We start from the raw sequence: 22453 nt of genomic DNA, 5'->3' as shown, positions 1-22453 counted from the left end.
CGCGCCCGGGGCGGGAAGCCCAACGGCGCCCGCGGCCGGCTGCCCCGCTCGCACCTGCGGCCGCCTCGAGCCCGCACCGGCCCCCGGGCTGCTGGGGAAAGGTCTCTGCACCAAGACAGGGCTGCCTCAGCCCCGCCGGGGGCACCGCGGCCGCGGCGAGCAGAACGAGCCCCGGCCCGGCCGTGCCAAGTGACTCAGGGGCCTGGGCTGCCTTAGGCAAGTTAGGCCTGGGACGGAGGTGCCCAAGTCCGGTGCCCAAGTCAACCTTGTTGGGCTCTAGCTATAAAAAGCAAATGCCCCAAGTGTATTTTAGAGAAGAAAAAGGGACTGGCAGTTACACCACACATTGAGGACAAGGACATGTGGGTGTCATTGTCCCCTTTACTGTAGATCACCCCCCAGTGATCCTAGATCGAGATCTGTGATTCAATTCTTAAGGCGTGAAAAGAGGATAATGCCTCTGCCCCTCTCCCTTTCGGCTTGACTACCAAAATAGTAAACTCCTCATGGCACTGCTTGGCTCTCACCTGGTGTTCACTGCCCAGCACATACTGAGTCTCAGGTAGGACGGGATCTGTGTTGGTGTAATGCAAGCAATGCTAAACCCTGATTTCACATAGTATAAATTATGTTCTAGCATAATTCTTGGATGAGACAGTGAGAGACACAGAAGTTAAGGGGATGCCACAGAGTTAAAGAAAGTATGCACACAATTATTATAAAATGCATAGCAGTTATTGTATAAGTTCAACTGATTGCATTCCTCTTTTCAGATAAATTTGTTGATCCACTTACAGGCAACAAATTGTTCAGTTTTTCTGATTTGTTGTTTTTACTGTGTCAGCCACATTAGATGTCAGGGTTGAAGTACCTGTATGCAGCCCTAACAACTTCAGCAGGGCTACATTATTTTAGGACAGTTCCGTTATTCACTCGTGGAAACCCAAATCCTTTGTCTGTTATATTTCATGCCAATTGAAGTTACAAATCTGCTGAGGTCAGAGCTTTCTTTAGTGCTTACAAATGTATTAGGTTAGGCTGTGATCTCATCAAATATCGCTTGCTAAATAGGAGCAATCTTGGGTAGTACTTGAACCAGAGCCCTCAGAAGAAAACCATGCTGACACAGTTTGCAATGCTAGTGATTAAGTGGCACTATTATCCCTGCTGAATGTCTACTGAATCATTGTCCCATTAGTAGTGGACAATGCAGGACCCCCTTGTGCATATTCATGCATTGTAAATTGGTCTTTAATTATATGATCATATATTCTTTTACTATAGGATCCCTATTTCATTCAGTGTATAGGACAAATCAGGGTTGTGTAGGAAGGAGGCTTTTCCCTGCTTCAGATGTAACAAAAATTGGAAAGTATGTCCATGTTACATGAAGAGAAGAAATGGACTTATGGTTCAAGACAGTTGAACAATGCCTGGAGAATTGGAGTCTACCCCTGCTTCTGCTACAGAAGTCCAATGTAATTCTATTCCTGTTGTTTAAATCATATTTTTCACAGTGGTCTCTAACTGTGGTACCTGACCTCAGTAGGCGAGTTCTGATTTGTAGAAGTACTAAGCATTCACATTTGCAAGCAAAATTAATAGTAGCTGTGCTTTCATCTTATAAGATGCTATATCATGCTATGTGCTGAAAAAACCTTGTAAAAATAAGATCCTATATTTCTGTCACAGTTTGAGAAATTCAAAATGAAGGGATATTTGGTATATTCATCTCTCCGTCTCAGTTCCCCATCAGTAAAATGGACATAAGAATACCCTTTTATTCAGTCGGGCTGTTGTGCAAATACATTCATTAATGTTTGTGAAGCACTTATATGCTATAGTGAAGTGCCACAGACAATCCCATGAGGAAATTAATCATGAGTTTAAATAATATTCAGTATACAAGGCCTGAGGCTATGTGCTGAACAAGGGAAAAACAAAATATTGAATAGCACTTAAGTGAGCACCATTCATCCTGAAAACTGAATGAGGCAGTGTTCCTGTAGAAAGACAGTAGATGGTCATGTAGTTAGACTGTATTATGATGCATATGCAAAAGGCAACAAATGAATGGTGCACATGCAACTTTAGTTCTGGCATTGCTTAACTTTTAAATGCTTGACTGTACAACCCTAATCATATTGTGTTACCACAGGCTTTTTCACTGTTGTTGTGTGTGTAGAATATATTTTCATTCACACTTCTAAATTACTGAATTATTATAATCATAGGTGTTTATCCAGTGCTCTGGATACCCATCCCCTCACTTAAAACTCATAGAGGATTCCCATAAGTGTGTCCACCTCCACCCACCTCTTCCCTAACAGCTTAGGGAACAGAGCAGATGCTAAGAAATTTAAAGTGGCTTTGGCAGACTGTCAAAGGAATGAGCTCTGCTCACAGAATGCCCAACCAGCAGACTTCTCTTCTGAAGGGATGTCCACCTTGAGAAGTCTGTACTTCTTAGGGGACCTAGAGTGAAGCACACATTTTGTCTTGTTTAGTTAGAATCCAAATACTGTGATACCTCCTGCCATGTGTTTGGATAGCATGTAGCACAATCAGACCCTGAACTTAGAGCCTTTATGCATCACCAAATATATTCCATGGGAAGATGGAAAGTCTGACTGAGAGAAATTGTAGGCGTTTTTTTGCAGTCCTGTAGCCAAGATTCTTTCCTTAAATTACTAGTGTTCCATTTCTATTTAACACCCCTTATCATTCTACAGCTTTATTAAGGTCTAAGTGTAACATGTAAATCCACACTTACAGACCATTTAGAAATTGCATTTAATAGGGCTCAGTGCTCTGTCTCAGGAAACAAAATACTGAAGAAAGTCTCAGGTTAGAAGTTGCAGGGATCTGAGCCTGAAACCCCAATTTCAGGGGAAATGGAGGACACGCAACATGTTGTAGAATCTAGCTTTTTATTAACTGACTGCCTGATGGTGCCATCCTTATGGAGCTGAAAATGAATGTTTGCTTCAGCTAACATACTGAGAGTTGGAGGGAAGTGGAAACTCATGTCCAAATTTGAGTTTGTGTTTATTGTAAACAAAGAATAGGAGTTTATTTTCTACTGAGTTGTTTGGAATTCAATTTTTATCTTGTTGGTCTAAATAGCGGGCTTTGCAATGTGTTCATTTTGACTTCTGCTGCGTGAATACTGCAAAAATGTTCCCTAAAATATCATTCAAATATTTAAATGATTTGCTTCCACCCATGTTTGCAGCTTCTTTGATTACATTTTTGCAATTCAGTTTCCTGACAGGAATTTTCATGGAAATAATCAGTTTTAAGTCATTATTGGAGACAACTCATAGAGAACAAATTTTCAATTAGGAAATTTTGCTCTACAAGCTTAAGATATGCTCTCATTCAGTTGATGGATAACAAAAATATATTATACTACCTTCTGCTACCCATAATTATATTGAATATTTACTTATTTCATAAATGTACCTGCACTTACTCCATTACTTACTGAAACTGATAGAACTGCTTATAGATTAAAGGGCCAAGGTGATCAGTGTGTCCAAACAAAGCTAACCAACTGATATATGAACTTCCAGAAGTTCGTTGCATTCAAAGACAATTTTTAAAAGATGGCTTGTCAAGAAAATCAGAAAACAGTAGGAAATGTTCAGACTTTGGATAAAGGAGTGACATCCCTATGCATCCCTGCAGGTCTCCTGAATAGAGATTTTTGGGGGAAATTTTGGAGGATTCATACATCAGTGGCTAGCTTTGCTTGGACACAAATATACAGCCTTGCCATAAAGAGGCACATATTCTGTTATAAGGCTATATTTGTCCCTGAGTCTAAACTCCATGCACTCATTTTAACAGGCCGCCGCAACACTCAGGGTGCAGCTACACAATGCAATTTAATGCACAGTAGCCTATTTTACCATGCAATAGAGTGTCACAGTAAAAACTGTGCTAATACACTAATGCACAGTAAAATTAAGCTACTGTATATTAAGCATCATTAAAAAAATATGCGCTTTAGCTACTGCGCATTAGGGCAGCCTACTGCACAGTTAGTACTTCACATTAGAGGTACTAAATTTAATGTGCAATAGCAAAAGCACATTTTTGAACATGTAGACACACCCTCAGTGTTTTCATAAAATACATTTCTTTTCTAAAGAAATAACAATAATATTCATTCCTTCATTGTTTTTGTTTCCTTGTGACAAGATATACAGCAAAATTCACAGATTCATTGTAATCTCAGAGGCTACACCATGAGCACTTCTGCTATGGCCTGAAACATGACCTCTAGGCTGTCAACCATGCCACCCTTACTAAAAGGAAAAAGCAATGCCCATAGGAAAAAAGAATTTTAAAAAAGAATTGTATTTGTCTGAGTAAGTGTGTCTCTATGTTCAGGATAAGTGTACTTATTAAATTACACAGAAGCCTTCATCCACAATCTCAAACCACTTTACATATAAAGATGTAGGGAGGAGCATATAAAAAACTATATCGCACATTAACAGGCACTTGAAAGGTTACATTCAGTATGTTAAACTAGAGGTGGAACTGGTTGCTTTTTTCTCCCAAAACTATTCGAATCTATTAAACAATGTCTTAAAATAACTATAATGTTTGAAAAAAATGTTGCTGAAATCGTAATTTGTCATTTTTTATAATGAACACAATACATTTTATTTTTATTTTAGATTTTTTTATTAGAAATAATATTGATTTTGTTTACTGGGTACTAAGTTTTCAATCAAATGTTTCAATACTCACTTCAACAAATTTTAGAAAAATCTTTTTAAAAATTCACAAAAAAATGTAAAAAATCTATATAAGCCCAAAGAAATTCAAATAACTTTGAATATTCATGAAATTGGTTATCCATTTTTTGTTCAGCTAAAATTAGAATATCTATTTTTAAATATTGCCACTTTGAATTTTGACTTGATGAAATCATCTGAGGAATTATAACTCACATACCAATGCATCTTCTACCAAAAAGGCTTTGCTTGGGTTTTTGTTTTGGGTTTTGTTTTGCTTTTTTTTTTTTATTATAATCTTTCTTGAAAGTACACATATGCTAACATATTAACTTGACATACAGTTTTAACTGTATTTAAGTGACAGGGATGCGCTCCTAACATATATTATTGAAAGAAACTCCAAAGATATGGAAATAGCCATAGAAAAATGTTTTGTCTTATAAAGTCTTAAAGAATTTTTGAGAAAACTTACTACTCAGTGCAAATATTGAGCAAATATTCTCTGGAGAACATGTATCAAATTTATTTTAATGTGATAATGCTAGTGCTGAGTTGGACTCTTTTTTGCTACTTCTTATTTTCATTAGGGAAGACCAGGGGGTAATTAATAGATTATATTTTACTGGCTTTCTCTCCTCTTTCAATCTTCTCACCATCCTTTATAAAGAGTTCAGACAGGTAATATGTGGCATCCCCATAAATTTGGGGTTTAAATCAAAGGACTTCTAGAAAGAAGTTCAGCAACATTTTGAGGTGCCTAGAACATGAGGGTGGATCTATGCTATGCAAATAAAGTACATACATTTTGATTATTCGTATATGAATACATTCAGGGGATAAATTCAGTTGGGCACTGACTGAAGAGTGGAATCAGGCTGATTGATTTATTGCCTTTTCACTTTAATTTCTTTTAAAATTCAGATCACAAAGAATAGCATGTGAAGGAGTAGGGCTGTAAAATCAGGTGAGGCTAACAGAGGAACAAAGAGCAAAAGCATGTATGTGAGGATTAGAAAGGGGTATAATTTGTCATTTGTGAGCAATGGTTTATGTATTGACAATTCCTGAACAAACACCTGCAGAGAAAAGCATGCATATGGTTTTCTGCCTTGCTTCATGTCCCAAGAATGAGACTTCTGAAAGCTTCACCACTATATTAAAACATTGTGCAATGTTTTAAAGCAAAATATGAAAATGTATATTTTCAAAATAGAGGCCTGAACTCTGCATATGACCTGTATGTAAAAGTGTGTCCACTGTAGTGCACACAATTGTTATAGCTATGCACATAATTCAAGGAAAAGGCATGCACAGGGGCTGTCTAACTAACATCTTTGCACACAGCTGTTGAGAGCATGTTTGTTCCTTTGTCATATGAAAATCTGGCCCTTGGAGAAGTGATTATGCCAAAGGAAAAAGGAGCTCTGGATAATAAAACAGCAGCAGATAAAGGGTGGGTTACTTTAATCATAGGAAATAACTCTGGAGAGACAGCAAATTATGCAGAAATTCTTAAGGAATGGGGGAAACCCCCCAACAGATTCAATGAGTGTAGTCAAAATGTTCAAAAATGGCTTCTATTTTATAACTGGCACTTGTCAATCAGAGATATTAAGCATGGAGTAGCTTTTTAAAACTTGGCCTTTTTGTTTAGAGGGCACATCTACACATGCACATTTACTGCGCAGTAATTTAAGTTACTGCACAGTAACTGTGGTGACTCATGTTGACTCAGGCATAAATTTGATACCTGCATTATGCAGGAATCAAATTCATGCCCATTTAGTTACTGCACAGTAATGCACGTGTAGATGCCTTACTGGGACTACTAACTTTAGTCTCAAGTCAGTCCACATACAGCATTACTGTGCTTTAATGGCTGCACGTATAGGCAGCAGCTTAAAAACTGCTTAATGCAAGTAACATACTGTGAAAGAATTTACTGTGCAGTTCACTGATGGTTTACACCCAAGGGTACTCAAAGAGCTGGGAGACATCATAGCCCAACCCCTGGCACGGATCTTGAAGAACTCCTGGTGCTCTGGAGAAGTGCCCAATAAATGGAAGAAGGCCAATGTGGTGCCTATCTTCAAAAAAGAGAGGAAAGTGGATTTGGCAAACTACAGACCCATCAGCCTGACCTCTATCCTGGGGAAGGACTTGGAAAAGATTATCAAAGAGGGCATCCTATACAGACTAGCTGATGGCAATATCCTGAGGGATATCTAGCATGGGTTTGTTGCGGGTAGGTCTTGCTTGACCTATCTCATTTCCTTTTATGACAAGGTGACCTATCACCTGAACAAGGGGGAAGAGATTGATGTCATATATCTTGACTTCAAAAAAGCCTTCGATTTGGTATCCCATGATCATCTCTTGGCAAAACTGGCTAACTGCGGCCTCACCTCACCATGATCTGCTGGCTGGGGAATTGGCTCCATGGCAGGATCCAGAGGGTGGTGGTTGATGGAAGTCAATCTTTGTGGTGCCCTGTCACCAGTGGGGTCCCTCAAGGTTCTGTCCTGGGGCCTTTACTTTTTAACATCTTCATCAATGATGTAGACATTGGTGTCAGAGGTGGGCTGGCTAAGTTTGCCAATGACACCAAACTCTGGGGTAAAGCATTCACATCTGAGGTCAGGAGGGTGATCCAGGAAGATCTTGACAGGCTCATGAAATAGGCGGATGAGAACCTGATGGTGTTTAACACTAAAAAATGCAAGGTTCTCCACCTTGGGAGGAAAAACCTGCACCATGCTTATAGGCTTGGCAGTGCTACACTGGTTAGCACTACAGATGAAAGGGACTTGGGGGTCATGGTTAACCACAAGATGAACATGAGCCTTCAGTGTGATGCTGCGGCTAGTAAAGCGAGCAAAACGCTGACTTGCATCCATAGATGCTTCTCAAGCAAATCCCGGGACATATTCTCCCCTCCTACTTGGCCTTGGTGAGATCACAGCTGGAGTACTGCATCCAGTTTTGGGCCCCACAATTCAAAAAGGATGTGGAGAAGCTTGAGAGAGTGCAGAGGACAGCCATGCGCATGATCAGAAGTCAGGATAACAGACCTTATGATGAGAGGCCATGGGACTCTTCAGCCTGCACAAGCACAGTCTCAGGGGTGATTTGGTAACCACCTATAAGTTTATTAGGGGTGTTCACCAGGATCTGAGGGAACGTCTGTTCACCAGAGTGCCCCAAGCGATGACAAGATCGAATGGTCACAAACTCCTCCGCGACCATTTCAGGCTGGACATAAGGGCTTCTTTACTGTCGGAGCCCCCAAGGTTTGGAATAGACTGCCACTGGAGGTGGTTCAAGCACCCACTTTGAACACCTTCAAGACACGCTTGGATGTTTATCTTGCTGGGATCCTATGATCCCTGCTGACTTCTTGCCCCTGGGCAGGGGGCTGGACTCGATGATCCTCTGGGGTCCCTTCCAGCCCTAATGTCTATGAAATGAATGTCTATGAAATGCACATGTAAACACACCCAGATACTCTTAACCGGATGCATGAGGTGCTGAGCCATTTGTGAGAATAGTGCATATATTTATTGAGTGGTACTTCTGAAAACTGGATGGACTCAAGCAGTCAAATATAATAGACTTTTTTTAAAAAACTCTAAGCCCTAAATAATGAAGACTGTAAAAGAGATGACAAAATGGCAGGGGAAAAGTGTAAAAAAGGACTGAGTAATGATTAAGTTAGATTGCTCATTTCTTGGATTTAAGGGTGAGGAAACAGAATACATCAGGAATAAGCATTTGGTATTCATTGCCTACTGAGAAACACCAACCTGATAAAGTTAATGAAGATAAAAAAAGTGTAAACAATAATAATCATGATGAAGGATTCATAGATAGATTCAACATTTTGGTGGGCATGGATACATAATCCTGCTTTAAACAAGGAAGGAATCAGCAACCAAATAATTATTGACTGAGGTTTGGTAAAGCTGCAAAAGTGAGTTTTGGTAAAACAGTGAATATAATCTGAGAGAGAAAAGCAGAGAGGAAATGGCAGCAGCCAACAGAAGCAAGTCTCTAGAACTTGATTAGCAGTATATACAGTGAAATAAATGAGGAAAGTGAAACAAATTTCAGATTAAAAAATTGTGGAGATGAAGTGGAGGCAAATGGGGAAGGGTGGATTTAGGAAATAACCACTGAAACTGGAAGTACTGTATTTCATAAAGCAAACCAGGAAAACTGATTTAGGTAAAAGAGCTTCTTGGAATCTTCTGCGCTAGAATCCTTTATGTTGTTCTGTAATCTTTTATCCAAAGTTCTCTGTTTGTCCTCACATGATAATCTTGTTCATCTCCATTTATGTATGACTCTTTATAATAACTAAACAGATTGAAGACCCATTTTATTTCCCTCTTCCCAAAACAGAAGCTAGGGCATAGCTAATATAAAATGGATCTATTTATAATACAGAAGCATAGATTAAAGTGAGATTCAAGGGAGTTATGTGTATCATTATTTAAATATGCACACTGCATCCTGCCAAATAGAGTGGCAACCACTTTGGAAACACTTTTAACATATATTAACATCCTGAAAGTACTATATTAATCAAGTTAATTAATCTTATGCACTATGCCACCTGCTGGTGTCAGAGGAGATGAAATTAGAAAAATAAAAAAAAGCACACTATAAAATTAAGTGTGGGGAGAAGTGGGCACGCTAGAAGTGAGGAATAGGCTGCAATAGGACCTAGACAGATTACAGGGGTGGGAGGATGTGAACAGGATGGGTTTCGACACTGACAAGTGCAAGGTGCTGCACCTGGGGAAGAAGAACCAGCACCATACTTACAGGCTGGGGAACTCCCTTCTCATCAGTGCAGAGGCAGAAAAGGATCTTATTGATGCCAAAATGAACATGGGCTGACAGTGTGGTGATGTGATCAGGAAGGCCAACCGTACCTTGTCATGCATCCACAGATGCATCTCGAGCAGGTCCAAGGAGGTGATCCTCCCCCTCTGTGCGACACTGGTCAGGCCGCAGTTGGAGTACTGCATCCAGTTCTGGGCGCCGCACTTCAAGAGGGATGTGGACAACATGGAGAAGGTCTAGAGGAGGGCCACTTGCATGATCAGGGGGCAGCAGGGCAGGCCCTACAAGGAGAGGCTACGGGACCTGAACTAGTTCAGCCTCCACAAGAGAAGGCTGAGGGGAGATCTAGTGGCCTGTTATAAACTAGTCAGAGGGGACCAGCAGGCATTGGGGGAGTCCCTGTTCCCCTGAGTGCTACTGAGAGTGACAAGAAATAACAGTCACAAGCTGGGAGAGGGTAGATTCAGGCTAGATATTAGGAGGCGCTACTTCACTGTCAGGGTGGCTAGGATCTGGAACCAACTTCCAAGAGAAGTGGTGCTGGCCCCTACCCTGGGGGTCTTTAAGAGGAGGCTGGATGAACACCTTGCCGGGGTCGTTTGACCTCAGTACTTTTTCCTGCCATGGCAGGGGGTTGGACTAGGTGATCTGCTCAGGTCCCTTCCAACCCTAGCAACTATGAAACTATGAAATTAGAAAGGATTTGGGACTAGTTCCAGTGAAGGACTTAGGTACCTGAAAGTTAAGCATTATAATACCTAATGTTTAGGAGCCTGGTCTGCAGACTGGCATCCAAACCCCTGAGTTATGCTTGATATGCGGTGGAGGGAAGAGTTAGGCACCTCAAGGTGGAATCCAAAACATAATGCAGATGTCTAGGGCTAGCCAATAGGGATGTGCTAAGAATAAGGGTAAATGAAACCTGACTCTCTCAGGCACTTTATTCATTGCTGCAGGAAGATGCCTCTGTTTCTTCAAAATTCAGAGCCCTGAGCCTTCCCCTGAAATTAGGAGCCTTCCTTTCCAAGAACTGGGCAGGAGTTGCTCTTTTCTGTTCCTAGAGATTAGAGCCCAAGAAAACCCAAGAAAAGAGAGATGCAGGTTCAATTCTACCTTCTGTCTCAGGGCACAAAGCCACAGCTTCCACTGTCCAGGAGCTTTAATGGCTAAGCTATAAACTAGGCTGACCGAGGGCAGTCTCTAACCCTCTCCTTGTCGCCATGCCACTGAGCAGAAAAGAATTCAAGGTTCATTAGACAGAAAAATAGCACAAGAGGAAGAACTGCCTGGTATGTTGATCTTTCACCCAACAGAAAGGAGAACTGCATTCCCATCCCTACTCCCAGGATTGCCTGTGTATTTTACATGAAACAGTCATTGGAAAAAAATTTGGATACGTGATAGTGTGGTGATTCGAGTATTATTCTTGCAAGTGGGCACTGTGAGTTTGAATCCCCTCAGATCAAGGATGGACCTGAACCTGGGTCTCCCACATCTTGGCCCCACATCTTGGCAAAGTCCTCCACCCATTAGATTGTTTTATGATGTAGATGGAAGGGGACTTCCACTTTCTCTTAACCCCAAAGCCTTAAAAAAGGAAGCAGCAGCTGCCCCCACATTTTTCAGTGTGCAGCACGTGTGCGGTCAGACCTAGGTATCTAACTTTTGCCTAGGTCCCACTTAGGTCCTTGAATCCAGCTCTTTGCATCTTGGAATTTGGTGCTCATTATACATTTTCAGAGATGATCAAAATTAATCAGAATCTGTAACAACTGGACTTAAAACTAGATTTAAAAGATATCCAAGTTTGAGAGCTGTTTAATGGATGTAGTGCACCATATTGTAAAGACAGTGGCCATTTGCAAACTCAAAATCCAGACCCATGTTCAGATTTCAAATGGGTTCAAAGTACAAGGTATTGGATACAGGTGGTTACATCCCCTTCTTTGCTCCTTCCATTTCGCAAACCAATCACAAAGTAGATGGAATTGCATGATCCTCTTCCAGCTCCCAGAATATGGACAAAGAAGAGAGCCAGCCGGAGTATACAAGGCAACTTTTGGCTGGCATTTGGGGGCCCCAGCAGATTGGCATAAATCAAAGCAAATTCTATGCTGCTCTAAATTATGTCAAGCCTGGGGGTAAAACAGAACTGGTATGTAGATCAGTGAGGTACAATGGGCTTCTTTGCCACTCCATCAGCCTCACAAATTTTGGGTACAACTAAAAATATGGAGTAAGGCTTGTCTGGTTCCCTCCCCTCATCTTGAATTTTATAGCTATAGTTTGGAATATATTTCAACTGATCATGAGTGTGAAAACATCAGACAGTGCACTTTTGATTGATTTAGATGATCAAAGTAATAAAAAGAAGTCTTCTGATCTCGCAGGAAGATTATACGGTTCACAAGCCCAGATTCTACTAGTTGTGTAACTTGGGAAGTCACTTAGGGAAGTGGCAGAAAAATATTAGAATTATCCCAGCAACATGAAGGCAGCTGGAAGTCATTATTGACCCCATGTGTACACCTGCCTGAGGTTCCCAGCTGTGTTGTTACACTTCTGGATTCGACAGACTCTGTAAACATGGCATACAATAATGTCACAACTGTAATAATTAAGGCAAATAATAAACCATACATGTAATTTAATTAACTGCTATCAGTGAATTTAATAGCAGAATTTGTTAATTTTTCTTGACTTGACCTCAGGATAATATAGATTTTAACTCTCACATGTAACCCAATAGTACCATCTGAAACAAAGTTTTACCATCAAGTTCTTCCACACAACTATTCTAGGTAGAGTTGCTTGTGATGCCTATTGTTAACACTGTCTAATTTTTTCTGCTCCAAGACCCTGTGCCCAGCTGCTTGTAAGTGCCAGACTTTAATTGTTGAGCTAAAACGTTCATGTGGACTGTCTGATTTGGCCTGAATATTTTGAGAAAGTTTCAAATACAAAATCTCAGTGGGCACATGCTCAGTATAGGCTTGGTAAAGGCAAGACGCTAAATACTCTGAAGATTCTGTCTGCACTGGGCGTACTCCATCATTTCACAGTTCCTATTGCCAGCCAAGGCTATTCATCCATTTTTCCCTTCAATTGTCCCTCCTATGGCCAAAGGCTGCTAGGCTCCAGAACTGAGAGCAGATAAACTGTCTCTTTTGTCTTCTCAGTGACTTCTCTACTGGTACTCACTGAGAAAGAGAAGAAAGCAGCTTAACAAATAAAAAGAGATGAAGTGAAGGGAGTGAAGCACATGAACCATGGGGTTGATATCAAATGAGCACAGCAATGGCAGGCAGCAAGGACAGGAGCAGGAGAGGAGTATGATGAGAAACAGGTAAAGTGGAAGCAGGAAGAAGTATAAGGGCAAGAATAGAAAAGAAAATATGGTGGGAGGGAGAAGAGTCAAAGATAAATTGACATAAAATGGGGCACATGGTTTATTGCTACTACAGCACATTTCTGACAGAATCTAGGATTGAACTCAGGATTACGAAACATCAGTTTATTTAGTGGAACTCATGGGCAAAGCATGCATCTCAACCCCCTTTAGTAGCTGGTTCATATGCAGGTACTACATTAGCTCAAGTGGTAGAGGCCTATGTAATAGATCTAAAGGTCAAATCCTCACTGATCATCCAAGTGGCAATCAGAATATTTCTCTGTGATGGAATTTCGGAGGGGGGGAGGGGGTTCAATTTACTTTTAGTTTTTTTAAAAACCTTAGCACCCGGTGGTTAGAAACTGGCAAAATTAAGGTGCGGATTTCTTAATTTCAGTTTCTCTTTCTTTTGAATCAAAAACGGATGCCTGTTTTGACAATGGCAGTATAATATTTATTATTATTGGGGTTATTTCTATAACAATGCTCGAGTGTTTCTGGCACTTTAGAGATAAAGAAAAATAAAACAGGTGTAGGTCTGAGAAGCTTTACAGCCTACTGGTCTTATGCTAATAGGAAGTTGTACAGTGAAGTGATTCAGAGCTTTGCTCTAAAAGTTGTACTAGTGAGAGCACTAGGTATAACACAGTGCTCTAAATTCTGGCTCTGATAGCTAGTGGAGTGCTGAAAAAGGAGAGGGGAGAGGAAGGTACCGCTCATGCATAATCAGTGAGTGAAGAGGCATATCATTTATGATTCCAGGAAAGCTGAGGAAACCACACTCAGCAGTATCACTTGATAAACCTCCTGTACAGACTCACTTCAGTCCTGTTGTACCCACTTCTACAATACCTGTTGTGCCAAGCAGTGCATCTTTGGACAGCCTAAGGTCTGCTTTGCTGCCACTGCTCAAGTTCAGTGACTCTTCTTTATGCTCAGAAACAGCAAAGCATGTAAGTTATTTCCTCTTGTGTGGCTGTTCTGGAGAAAGGGCTTTCTTCCACCTTGACTTCTACAGCTCACCTTCAAAAGGAACCAGAATTTGGCTCTGTGGGCATTTTGTATAGATTTTTTTCTGATTTCCTATCTTAACCATTATTACCTTGAGCTCCTTGACTGTAAAACAGCCTATGAGCAGACTCAACATCCAGAAAGTAGTCCATCTTGGAGAAGATTTTAGTTGCCAATACTTCTTTTCTCTCAAAGTGATGTAATCAGTCAAATTCCTGCAAGGAAAAAGGGACAAACAGATGAATAGACATCAATTTGAGTGAAAAAAATGTGTATGGGTACTATTTACTTTGGGTTATCATAGTGGATTTGGGGCAAAACATTTTCAAATGGTCATTCTTAAATTTTTTAAATGCTGACTATTTATTTCAAATTACAGGATTTTTCCTACCCATTTCCCCACTTGAAAGACACATAAAGTAAATGGAACCAAAGCATACACAAGATTCCTGCCACCATGGCTGTAATCCCATCCACAGCCTTCATCATTTGCATAATGGACTCATTTCACCCACTTGCTATATTTTATCTTAAGCTCAAGTTGTAAAAACTTCAGGAAAGGGTCTTTCTTATAATATATACCCGTATAGTACCTAGAACAAAACTGGTTCTGACCTAGCTAGGGCCATTAGGAAGGAACTAATGTAAATAAAATGCTGGTTATAACATTTATTGTAGAATACTGAACTGTTTCTTCAAATGAGGAAGTAATAGATTTCACTCAGCAGGTATTTTATTCCATGTGAAGAAAAAATAATCTTTTTTTTTACATTCTATTGCTTCTATATGAAGAATGGAGGAAGTAGCAGGACATCACACCATCAGCTTTTAAAATATTTGATAAGACATATCATTAACACAGCACTGAATATTCTTACCACTGATTCTTCATCAAGCTTTTCGTAATAGCATCTTGAATCCACACATCATGTAGACTGAGTAACCATGACATAGAGTTGCTTGTACGATACATATTGACAGGTTAATTATCACGAACCTTTGCCAACTTTCTGTTCCTTTCTGTATTTTCTTCTACTTCACATAACTCTATTCTACATTTACTGTCCAGAATTTCCAGGTAACACAGATAATGGCATTTTCCTGTCTGTTACAGCATGCATGTAGAGATGTATACACAACTGTAAATATCACTAATAAGCTTGCTATGTTACAAAAATAAATCTCCATAGTCCTTCCACTTTCAGAACATGTCTTTTTTATGTGTGTGAAAGAATGAATCACATTTCAAACGATACCACCAGTTAAGGAGGCAGAAGCAGTAAAACCAGAATTCCAAAGTAAAAAATCTCTTTGCTTGGATCAATTCACATGAAATCATTTAAATGTACAAGCCTATACGAATAAGAGAACTTTTTAAATTCCTTACTCTATTCCTCCATCGTAGCACTCTGAATAACAAATGATACTTACTGCAAAATATCAAGAACTGCCCGCCAGTGGTAGAAGCTCCAGCAGTTTCAGGGAGGGCTTCTTTGATCTTACTAAATGTCCCCAGTGTAAGCAAACAATTTTGATTGTTTGATTGGAACTCTGATGAATAATGCATAACGTCAACTGGACTTCCTTTATCTGATAAAAATGGCCAGGAGATGTTGTTACTTAGCAACAGAAGGTGACACTATCATCATCTCCTCTACTCCCCCTCACCCTCCACACTGAAGGATTAAGCCATTGGTTTTAACATGATAAAACTTTCCAAAGAAAAAAAATATCTACCTCAAGTTCCTTTATTAGTTTATTTTTTATTCAAACTTGCTCACTCTCCCTTTCATAAACTCATAAAACCTCAAGTGGGTTGTAATGATTAACAGAAGCATTTTGTTTTATATAGTAATTTACTTTCACTAACTTGAACTATTCACCAGAAGACCAATGAGACTAGTATGTATTTCCCCATGCACATAAAACCAATAATAATGTCATGAGATGGTTCAGTGATTGCTCCTGTGCCTACCTGATGCTGTTTGCTGGGCAAGGTTGTTTTAATACAGTATAGAAAGGCAATGCAAAATTCACTCCAGTGATGCCACAGCATACACCGATTATCCTGGAACATTTTGTATGTTTTGTAATTGATTCACTGCTGAACATGTCCTAAAATCTAACATTCTCTAGGAGCAATAATGTTTCTAAAAAGGATACAACATTATACAAAATATATGATACAGCTTTTCCAGCAGATGTACATTTGTTAAGAGCAAAGGCACTGCATAAAAGAATCTTTAAAAAAATAAAAGCTTATATAGGAGATAGGTACTTACCAATATCACTGACCTCTTTCCATTCTACAGGGGTGAAATAAGCAAAGCAACCAAGTCTGTGAGCCAGAACGAACAGCTTCTAATTTTCACTTCAACCTCAAAATCAAGAGTACTGAGTAGAGAAAGGTGACGGATCTGCTGTTTTATATTATGATGAAATGCAACCTCTTAGCACAGATCTGAGTAGAACTGCTTTTTATATTACATTAGCCTGCTAATTGGAGGAAATTGAAAGGCTTTGTTTTACTGTCTTTTATCTGTTCTCTGTGCTACCCCCTCAATTTAATTTGCATTTAAAATTATTCTTATGTCTCCACTGCTCTTCAAGGTGTGGAGCATTTTCTAATCACGACGAATATTCAGTGTGGTTTTGTGCAATGCCACTTTTATTCTGAGCCAAAAAATATGGTGAGTAATTATAATTGCTAGTTATTTTCTAGAATGAAATACTGAGTGGTTGTCTGATGCAGTTTCTGAATTTTCCTCCATTTAGCAATCCACTGTGACAAAACTGCCAAGTCAAAGCTCCAATAAAAACAACAAATCTAACAGCACTGTTTCATGGTCCTCTTAAGTTTAATATCCAGATCTACATGCAATAGAAACAGAATGTTTCTCTACTTAGGTCTTTCCAGTAACATCATGTTTATTCTATTTTTTTAAACAGACTTGTGTATTTGACAGACATGTTGTATACCACTTTTTTTTTTTTTGCAGAATTTCAGGTCACAAAGTTTAATATCCCTCAAGACAAACAAATTTGGGGCTCTAATGATCCCAGAATATGAATGGGAACCAATGCAGGGAAGTCTTGGGAACCTTTTGTTACTTCTGATTTTGGAGAGAGAAAAAGGTAACATTTTCATCCTTCTCCCTTCCTGCTTTTTTGGAGAGTCAAGTCAACTCTCTCCATATTCATAGATAACCTGTTGGAGACAGCAGGTATAATTAAGCTCTGAAGCTTACTACAAGATAATACCAATACTTAAACCTTGGAAGTCAGAAATGGATTTAGCATTTACTTGGCTAACGAGAAATTTCAATTATATCAAAAAGAATAACTTTCTAGATAGAGTATAAATCCTCATTATACAGGGTGTAGCTACAAAGTATAAGCTAATTTTTACTGATGGGAATTAGAAACTAATGTTCCTGATAAGCAGGCTGTTCTATGCATTTCTACTCCATGGTTTCTAGCATTTTTCTCTGATTAGTATTTGTTACTAATCAGTGCTAGAGACAAATGCTTTGACTATGTAGATTGTTGTTTGGAACCAGTATGGAAATTTCTATATTTCACATATACAGTATGATTCTAAATCTTGGTGAGTAGACACAGGGGGAAACATTATTTCTGTTCCTTCTAAAGAAGGATGTTTTGTGGCTCTTTGTGTACTAAATGATGGGGCAGTCACAATGGCACCGCAAGGGCACGTGTAGATGCACCCATTGATTGACAAAAGTATGGTCACTCAGATCATCATCTTTGTTCATGCTGACCAGTATATGAGCACCTAACTCCCTCCTGATAGCTTAGTTCCTCTTAGAAGCTAACTTTAAATTGCAATGCAGCAAGTTCTGACACTTAGAATTGTTTGATTTCCAAGTGGGTAGCAATGAAGAAGGTAATAGTACCTGTCTATCCTGAATCTAGATTATTCACTCTGGGGGAATCCTCAGCTGCCTAGTTATATGTTGGTGTAGTGCTTATATAGAGTAGACTCATAACTTTTGTTGAAAGGTGGTAGGCTGATTTCAGAGAGCATTTCTGTGACAGAATGAGAGAACCCAGAAATAGCGGAGAAGCCATTATACAAACTTCTCCATGCAGTTCAACCAGCACACCTGAATGCATTATTATTAATCTTAAAAAATCTACTGTTTCATGTTTGATTTCCCAGCCCCCTGCCCCCTGGAAAAAACCCCCAAATGAAAATAATTGAACACTTGGCATTTACAAAGAAAGAGTAGCCTTATGGTTTTCTAGCAGGCACCAGTTTTTTCTCTACTCTGAACTCTCTATTGAGAACATAACGGTGACTGTAATGACTCAGAGGCTGAAAAAATTCTGCTGCTGACAAACACTAATATTAACCTAAAAGAAAGTGGGAGAGAGAATGTAATGTGTGACTGAAAAAAGTGTAGGCAAGGTGATTATTACAGAGAGTTGTTTCCTGAGGGATACATTCAGAATAAAGGGAAAATATAAAAGTTTAAGCCACTAAGCTGTGAAGAATAGCATTTTTATCATAATTATTAACTTTGTGCTTAGATGGATTAAAAAGAAAGGACAATTAACAAACAGCAAAGGGAATACATTCTCTGTTTCTGAATCTCTTACACAAGGGAGCAATAAATAAAAGACATAATAAAATATATAGATGTATTCAAGCAGTAGTGTCTTCCAGCATTTTACAAAGATATAAAGCAATAGAGTCCAAATTTGCAGAAATGTCCCCAAATTTTTGGTCACTCCAAGGGTCCAGACTGAGACAATCATGTTTTGAAGTGCCTATCTAAAAACAAAAACACACCAATTTTGTAGACACTTTTGAAACCTCACCTAAAAAACCCAATGCCCAATAGACATTGAACTGAAGAAGATCTGGGTTTCAACCCTGGTTTCACTGAAGACATTAGGATGTTTGCCAGAGATCTCAGCAGGGACAAGATTTCAGCCTTATAATTTAGTCCTGAATGAAGGAGCTCAGGATTTTTAATGCAAAATGAAAAGGAACAAAAAAGAGAAAATCCAAGGCTCCCATGGAAAGTGACAGTTTTAAAATACAGTAATGAAGCATGGAGGGCACAGAGGCTGGATGCTTTAGAATTAGAGGCTGCTATGATGAATGGCAACCTCATAGACTTATTTTCAGAAGTTGAGGTGGAATAGATGTCTTTTGTGATAAAGCCAAGGGTCTTGGGGAGAGTTCATATGGTGCACACACTGTTAAACAAATTCTTAGTTGCCTTATGCAGGTAGAACTCCTGAAATCAACTGGCTCATCACCATAGTCAACATCATCATCATTACAGGGCCATCCTTCTGTGGTCCAGCACCAAGTAACTGTCATTGAGAGCTACAGACTGCAGCTGAAACCCTTGAACCATCTCTTCTTCCTCCCACAAACCCTCTGCAGCTCATTTCCTATGAAGCACTAAAAGAAAAAATTCAGAGGGATCCAAAGGAAAGGGCAGCCTGAGATAGTATTACAAATCCACAGATCTCCATCTCCAGAGGTCATTCTCTTCCAATTACAGGGGCAGACAGAACGATGGGAAGAAGAAATAATAGTTAGAAGAAATAATATGCTCTATTTATGGCTTTATGTCAGCACTGGTGTGTTTACCAAGACAATTACTGATTATTATATCAATAGCTCTTTGTAATGGAGCCAAAAATTAAGCAAAATAGAAATATATCTCACCATATAATATATGTAAGGTAGCATATAATATATACTATCTAGATGGAAATATATTATATGATAATTAAATAAAGGTGTTATCAATTGATAATAAATATATACATATAGATAATATTGTTCTAAGTGTATTTATATTTTATATTTATAATTTACTTCATATATAAATGGAGCACAGGGTACCTGATGAATGGTGCTTGCTGGCTTCTAATGCCATTTGAGTGGTTACCCTGTAAGAAGATCATACCTAAATTTTGCCTCAGTTCCCTGTTGTAAGCAGGCTAGACCATTTTGAAATAACTGATTACATGTGATACAATATAGACATTGAAATCTGGTTAGAACAAAATAAAGGACTTATTGCAGTCTGGCTTTAAGCAAAAAAAAGGCATAGCTACAGCGTATTACTGAAGATACAGAGTACTGTCATCAAAATTTACAGATTACATAAAAAAATTACCTGTTACAGTGTAGAGGAAATAAATGTTGCATTTGAATTCTAACATCTTACAGAATTTACATCAAATCAGTCTTCTTTTATATGTTATATCCCATCTGTACTGTGCCACCCTACAAAAACTCCTATCAGTTTCCACAGGATTTTCAAATATGTTCATCACTGGCTTTTATGGTTGACTTCAGCAGAAACAGTTTTAAATCAAGACTGGGTGCATCTACACATGAAAAGGTTCTGAGGTGGATTTATTCTAGAGTAGTAGCCGGGACTAGAACAATCAGCTCCCAGCCCCCACGTCTCAATTGTGGGGCAAGGGCTGGGAGCTCTCTGCTGCCAGGGCAGGGGGACATTGTCCCCACCTGGGCTCTGGTGGCAGAGCCTGCCCTGGCAGCAGGCAGTTCTAAGGGCAGGGAGAAATCTCCCATCCCCTGCTGCCCAGGAGCAAATTTACTCCCAGTTGGCTGTCTAGAGGTGCCATACAGCACAATAATTACTCCCAAGTCAATGTGCTACTTGTATTTACAGGTAGCAAATTTGACTTGAGATTAGAGCAAATTACTGTGCAGTAAATGTCTGTATATGTAGACAGCGGTGCTTACAATGCAGTAATTTGCTCTAATCTTGAGTAAAGCATCTTGTATAGATCCGCACACTGAGAGCTTTTTAAAATCCGACTGGTTTGGCTCACATTTTATACCTTGTGCTGCTTGTGAGTCAGTTAAGATTCATCATCACCCTTGACATTTGTATTTGTTGCTTTGGACATAAATAGGAGCATGTATTTAATAAAAATGAACAGAAAGACCAATATTCAGACATTCCCATGTGCATATTCTCATAATTTACTTATGGGTTTATACCCAAAGTTGGATACAAAAATTTTAAGTTATTTTGAATAGAAGTATTAATGGGCTAAAGTTTCCTGTGTTTTTTTAATAAATTGGAAGTATTTCTCAAACGTATAAAATGTGCTCAACTTCTCTGTTGCTTCTCCAACAGCTCGACTCAATGTTCATATGGGAATTCAATTTGTGTTTCTGTAAAACAGTAGTTATACAACATGACCTTATCTCTGAATAGCTTTCAGTGTTTCATTAAGGATTGGATCATGTGCAGTTCATGTGTGAAGGATTGTGCGTATAAGCACATTATAAAAAGCAATGAGCAAAATATAGAGCCAAGAGAATGTACCCCTTCATTAATGACAGTGGTAATGCACAGTAGGGCTGTGCAAAACAGCACCGTTTTGTTTCGACTTTGGATCTGCATGCAGGGTGACAGCAGTCTGCTGCTGCTGGCTGTGGCCAGCGTCAGCACCTGAGGCCCCAGCTGGCAGCAGCAACTTGCTGAAACCCCATACACAGATTGGGGGCCTGCCCCCCCCCTTGAAGAGCTGGGGAAGTGATCAGAGAGCTGGGGAACAGAACCGGGAGCTAGATGAGAAACATTTTGAAAATTTCGAAACGTTTCGAGTGCCCTTGTTTCATATTGAAGCTATTTTGAAGCCTTTTGTTTCATTTTAGTTTATCTGTTTCAAGCTTGAAACGCATCAAAACAGCTTCGAAACAAAACACTTGTCAGAATTTCGCACAGTCCTACTGTACAGGTATCAAGTTACTTCTGTCTCATACTAGACATATGGCCTGAGAGGGGAACGCATATTATAGGTTAGTGTTTCATTAGCAAGTTAAAGATTACAGTTGTTCATGTATCACCTGAGAAAGGCCAATTTTCTGTCTGCCACTTGCTCATTCTGGATCTTATAGAGGCTCAGAGGAGCAGGCATAATGTTCAGTCTGGCTCATGCGTTCACAAATTTCTAGCTGCACTGAAGCAAAACTGCTCAGTGAACTGAGCAAGGACTTCCAGGATCAAGGCATAATTGAAGTTTCATTGTGGAAAATCAAATTTTGATCCTCTTCCCCAGTTTCCATAACTTAATAATAGCCTGGTCTTTGAGACAGTATATCTGAATGGAAGTTGCTCTCAGAGAATGCTGTCAGTATGTCAACTACAATATTTTAAGAGGGAGCTTCTGCATTTAAGTCAGAGGAACAATACATTCATTCTACACCTTAATTTAACAAATTTGTTAGAGATATTAAAAATCCCTATTATTGATGTGAATTCCTGTAAAATCTGACATCATATAATATACATGAAGATTCTGAAATGGTATTTGACAGGACAAATATTCACAATCTATAGTTCATAGAATCATATCATAGAATCATAGAAGTCGGGTCGGAAGGGACCTTGTAGATCTTCAAGTCTGACCCCCTGCC

The 22453-nt window shown here is 39.3% G+C and overlaps 1 protein-coding gene across 3 annotated transcripts in view; it reads right to left on the bottom strand.

Moving 5' to 3' along the window:
* PHACTR1 (phosphatase and actin regulator 1) overlaps nt 1–16640 on the bottom strand; it is a 467204-nt gene extending 450564 nt beyond the window's left edge. For 2 of the 3 annotated variants that reach the window (XM_019543365.1, XM_019543388.1), the window contains exons 1-2: nt 15436–15536; nt 14096–14219 (exon numbers count right to left, since the gene is read on the bottom strand). In XM_019543365.1, coding sequence (XP_019398910.1) covers nt 14096–14156 — 61 coding nt within the window. In that variant the 5' untranslated portion in view covers nt 14157–14219; nt 15436–15536. Of the gene's footprint in view, nt 1–14095; nt 14220–15435; nt 15537–16286 lie in introns of those variants that run through there. The other variant, XM_019543373.1, reaches the window with a different exon arrangement.
* Nucleotides 16641–22453: the final 5813 nt, after the last annotated feature.

Source organism: Crocodylus porosus, unplaced genomic scaffold (assembly GCF_001723895.1).
Source record: "Crocodylus porosus isolate Cpor-Errol unplaced genomic scaffold, CroPor_comp1, whole genome shotgun sequence".
Lineage (NCBI taxonomy): Eukaryota > Metazoa > Chordata > Crocodylia > Crocodylidae > Crocodylus > Crocodylus porosus.
The sequence above is the reverse complement of the archived record's forward strand: the minus strand, read 5'-3'. Positions and strand labels throughout refer to the sequence as shown.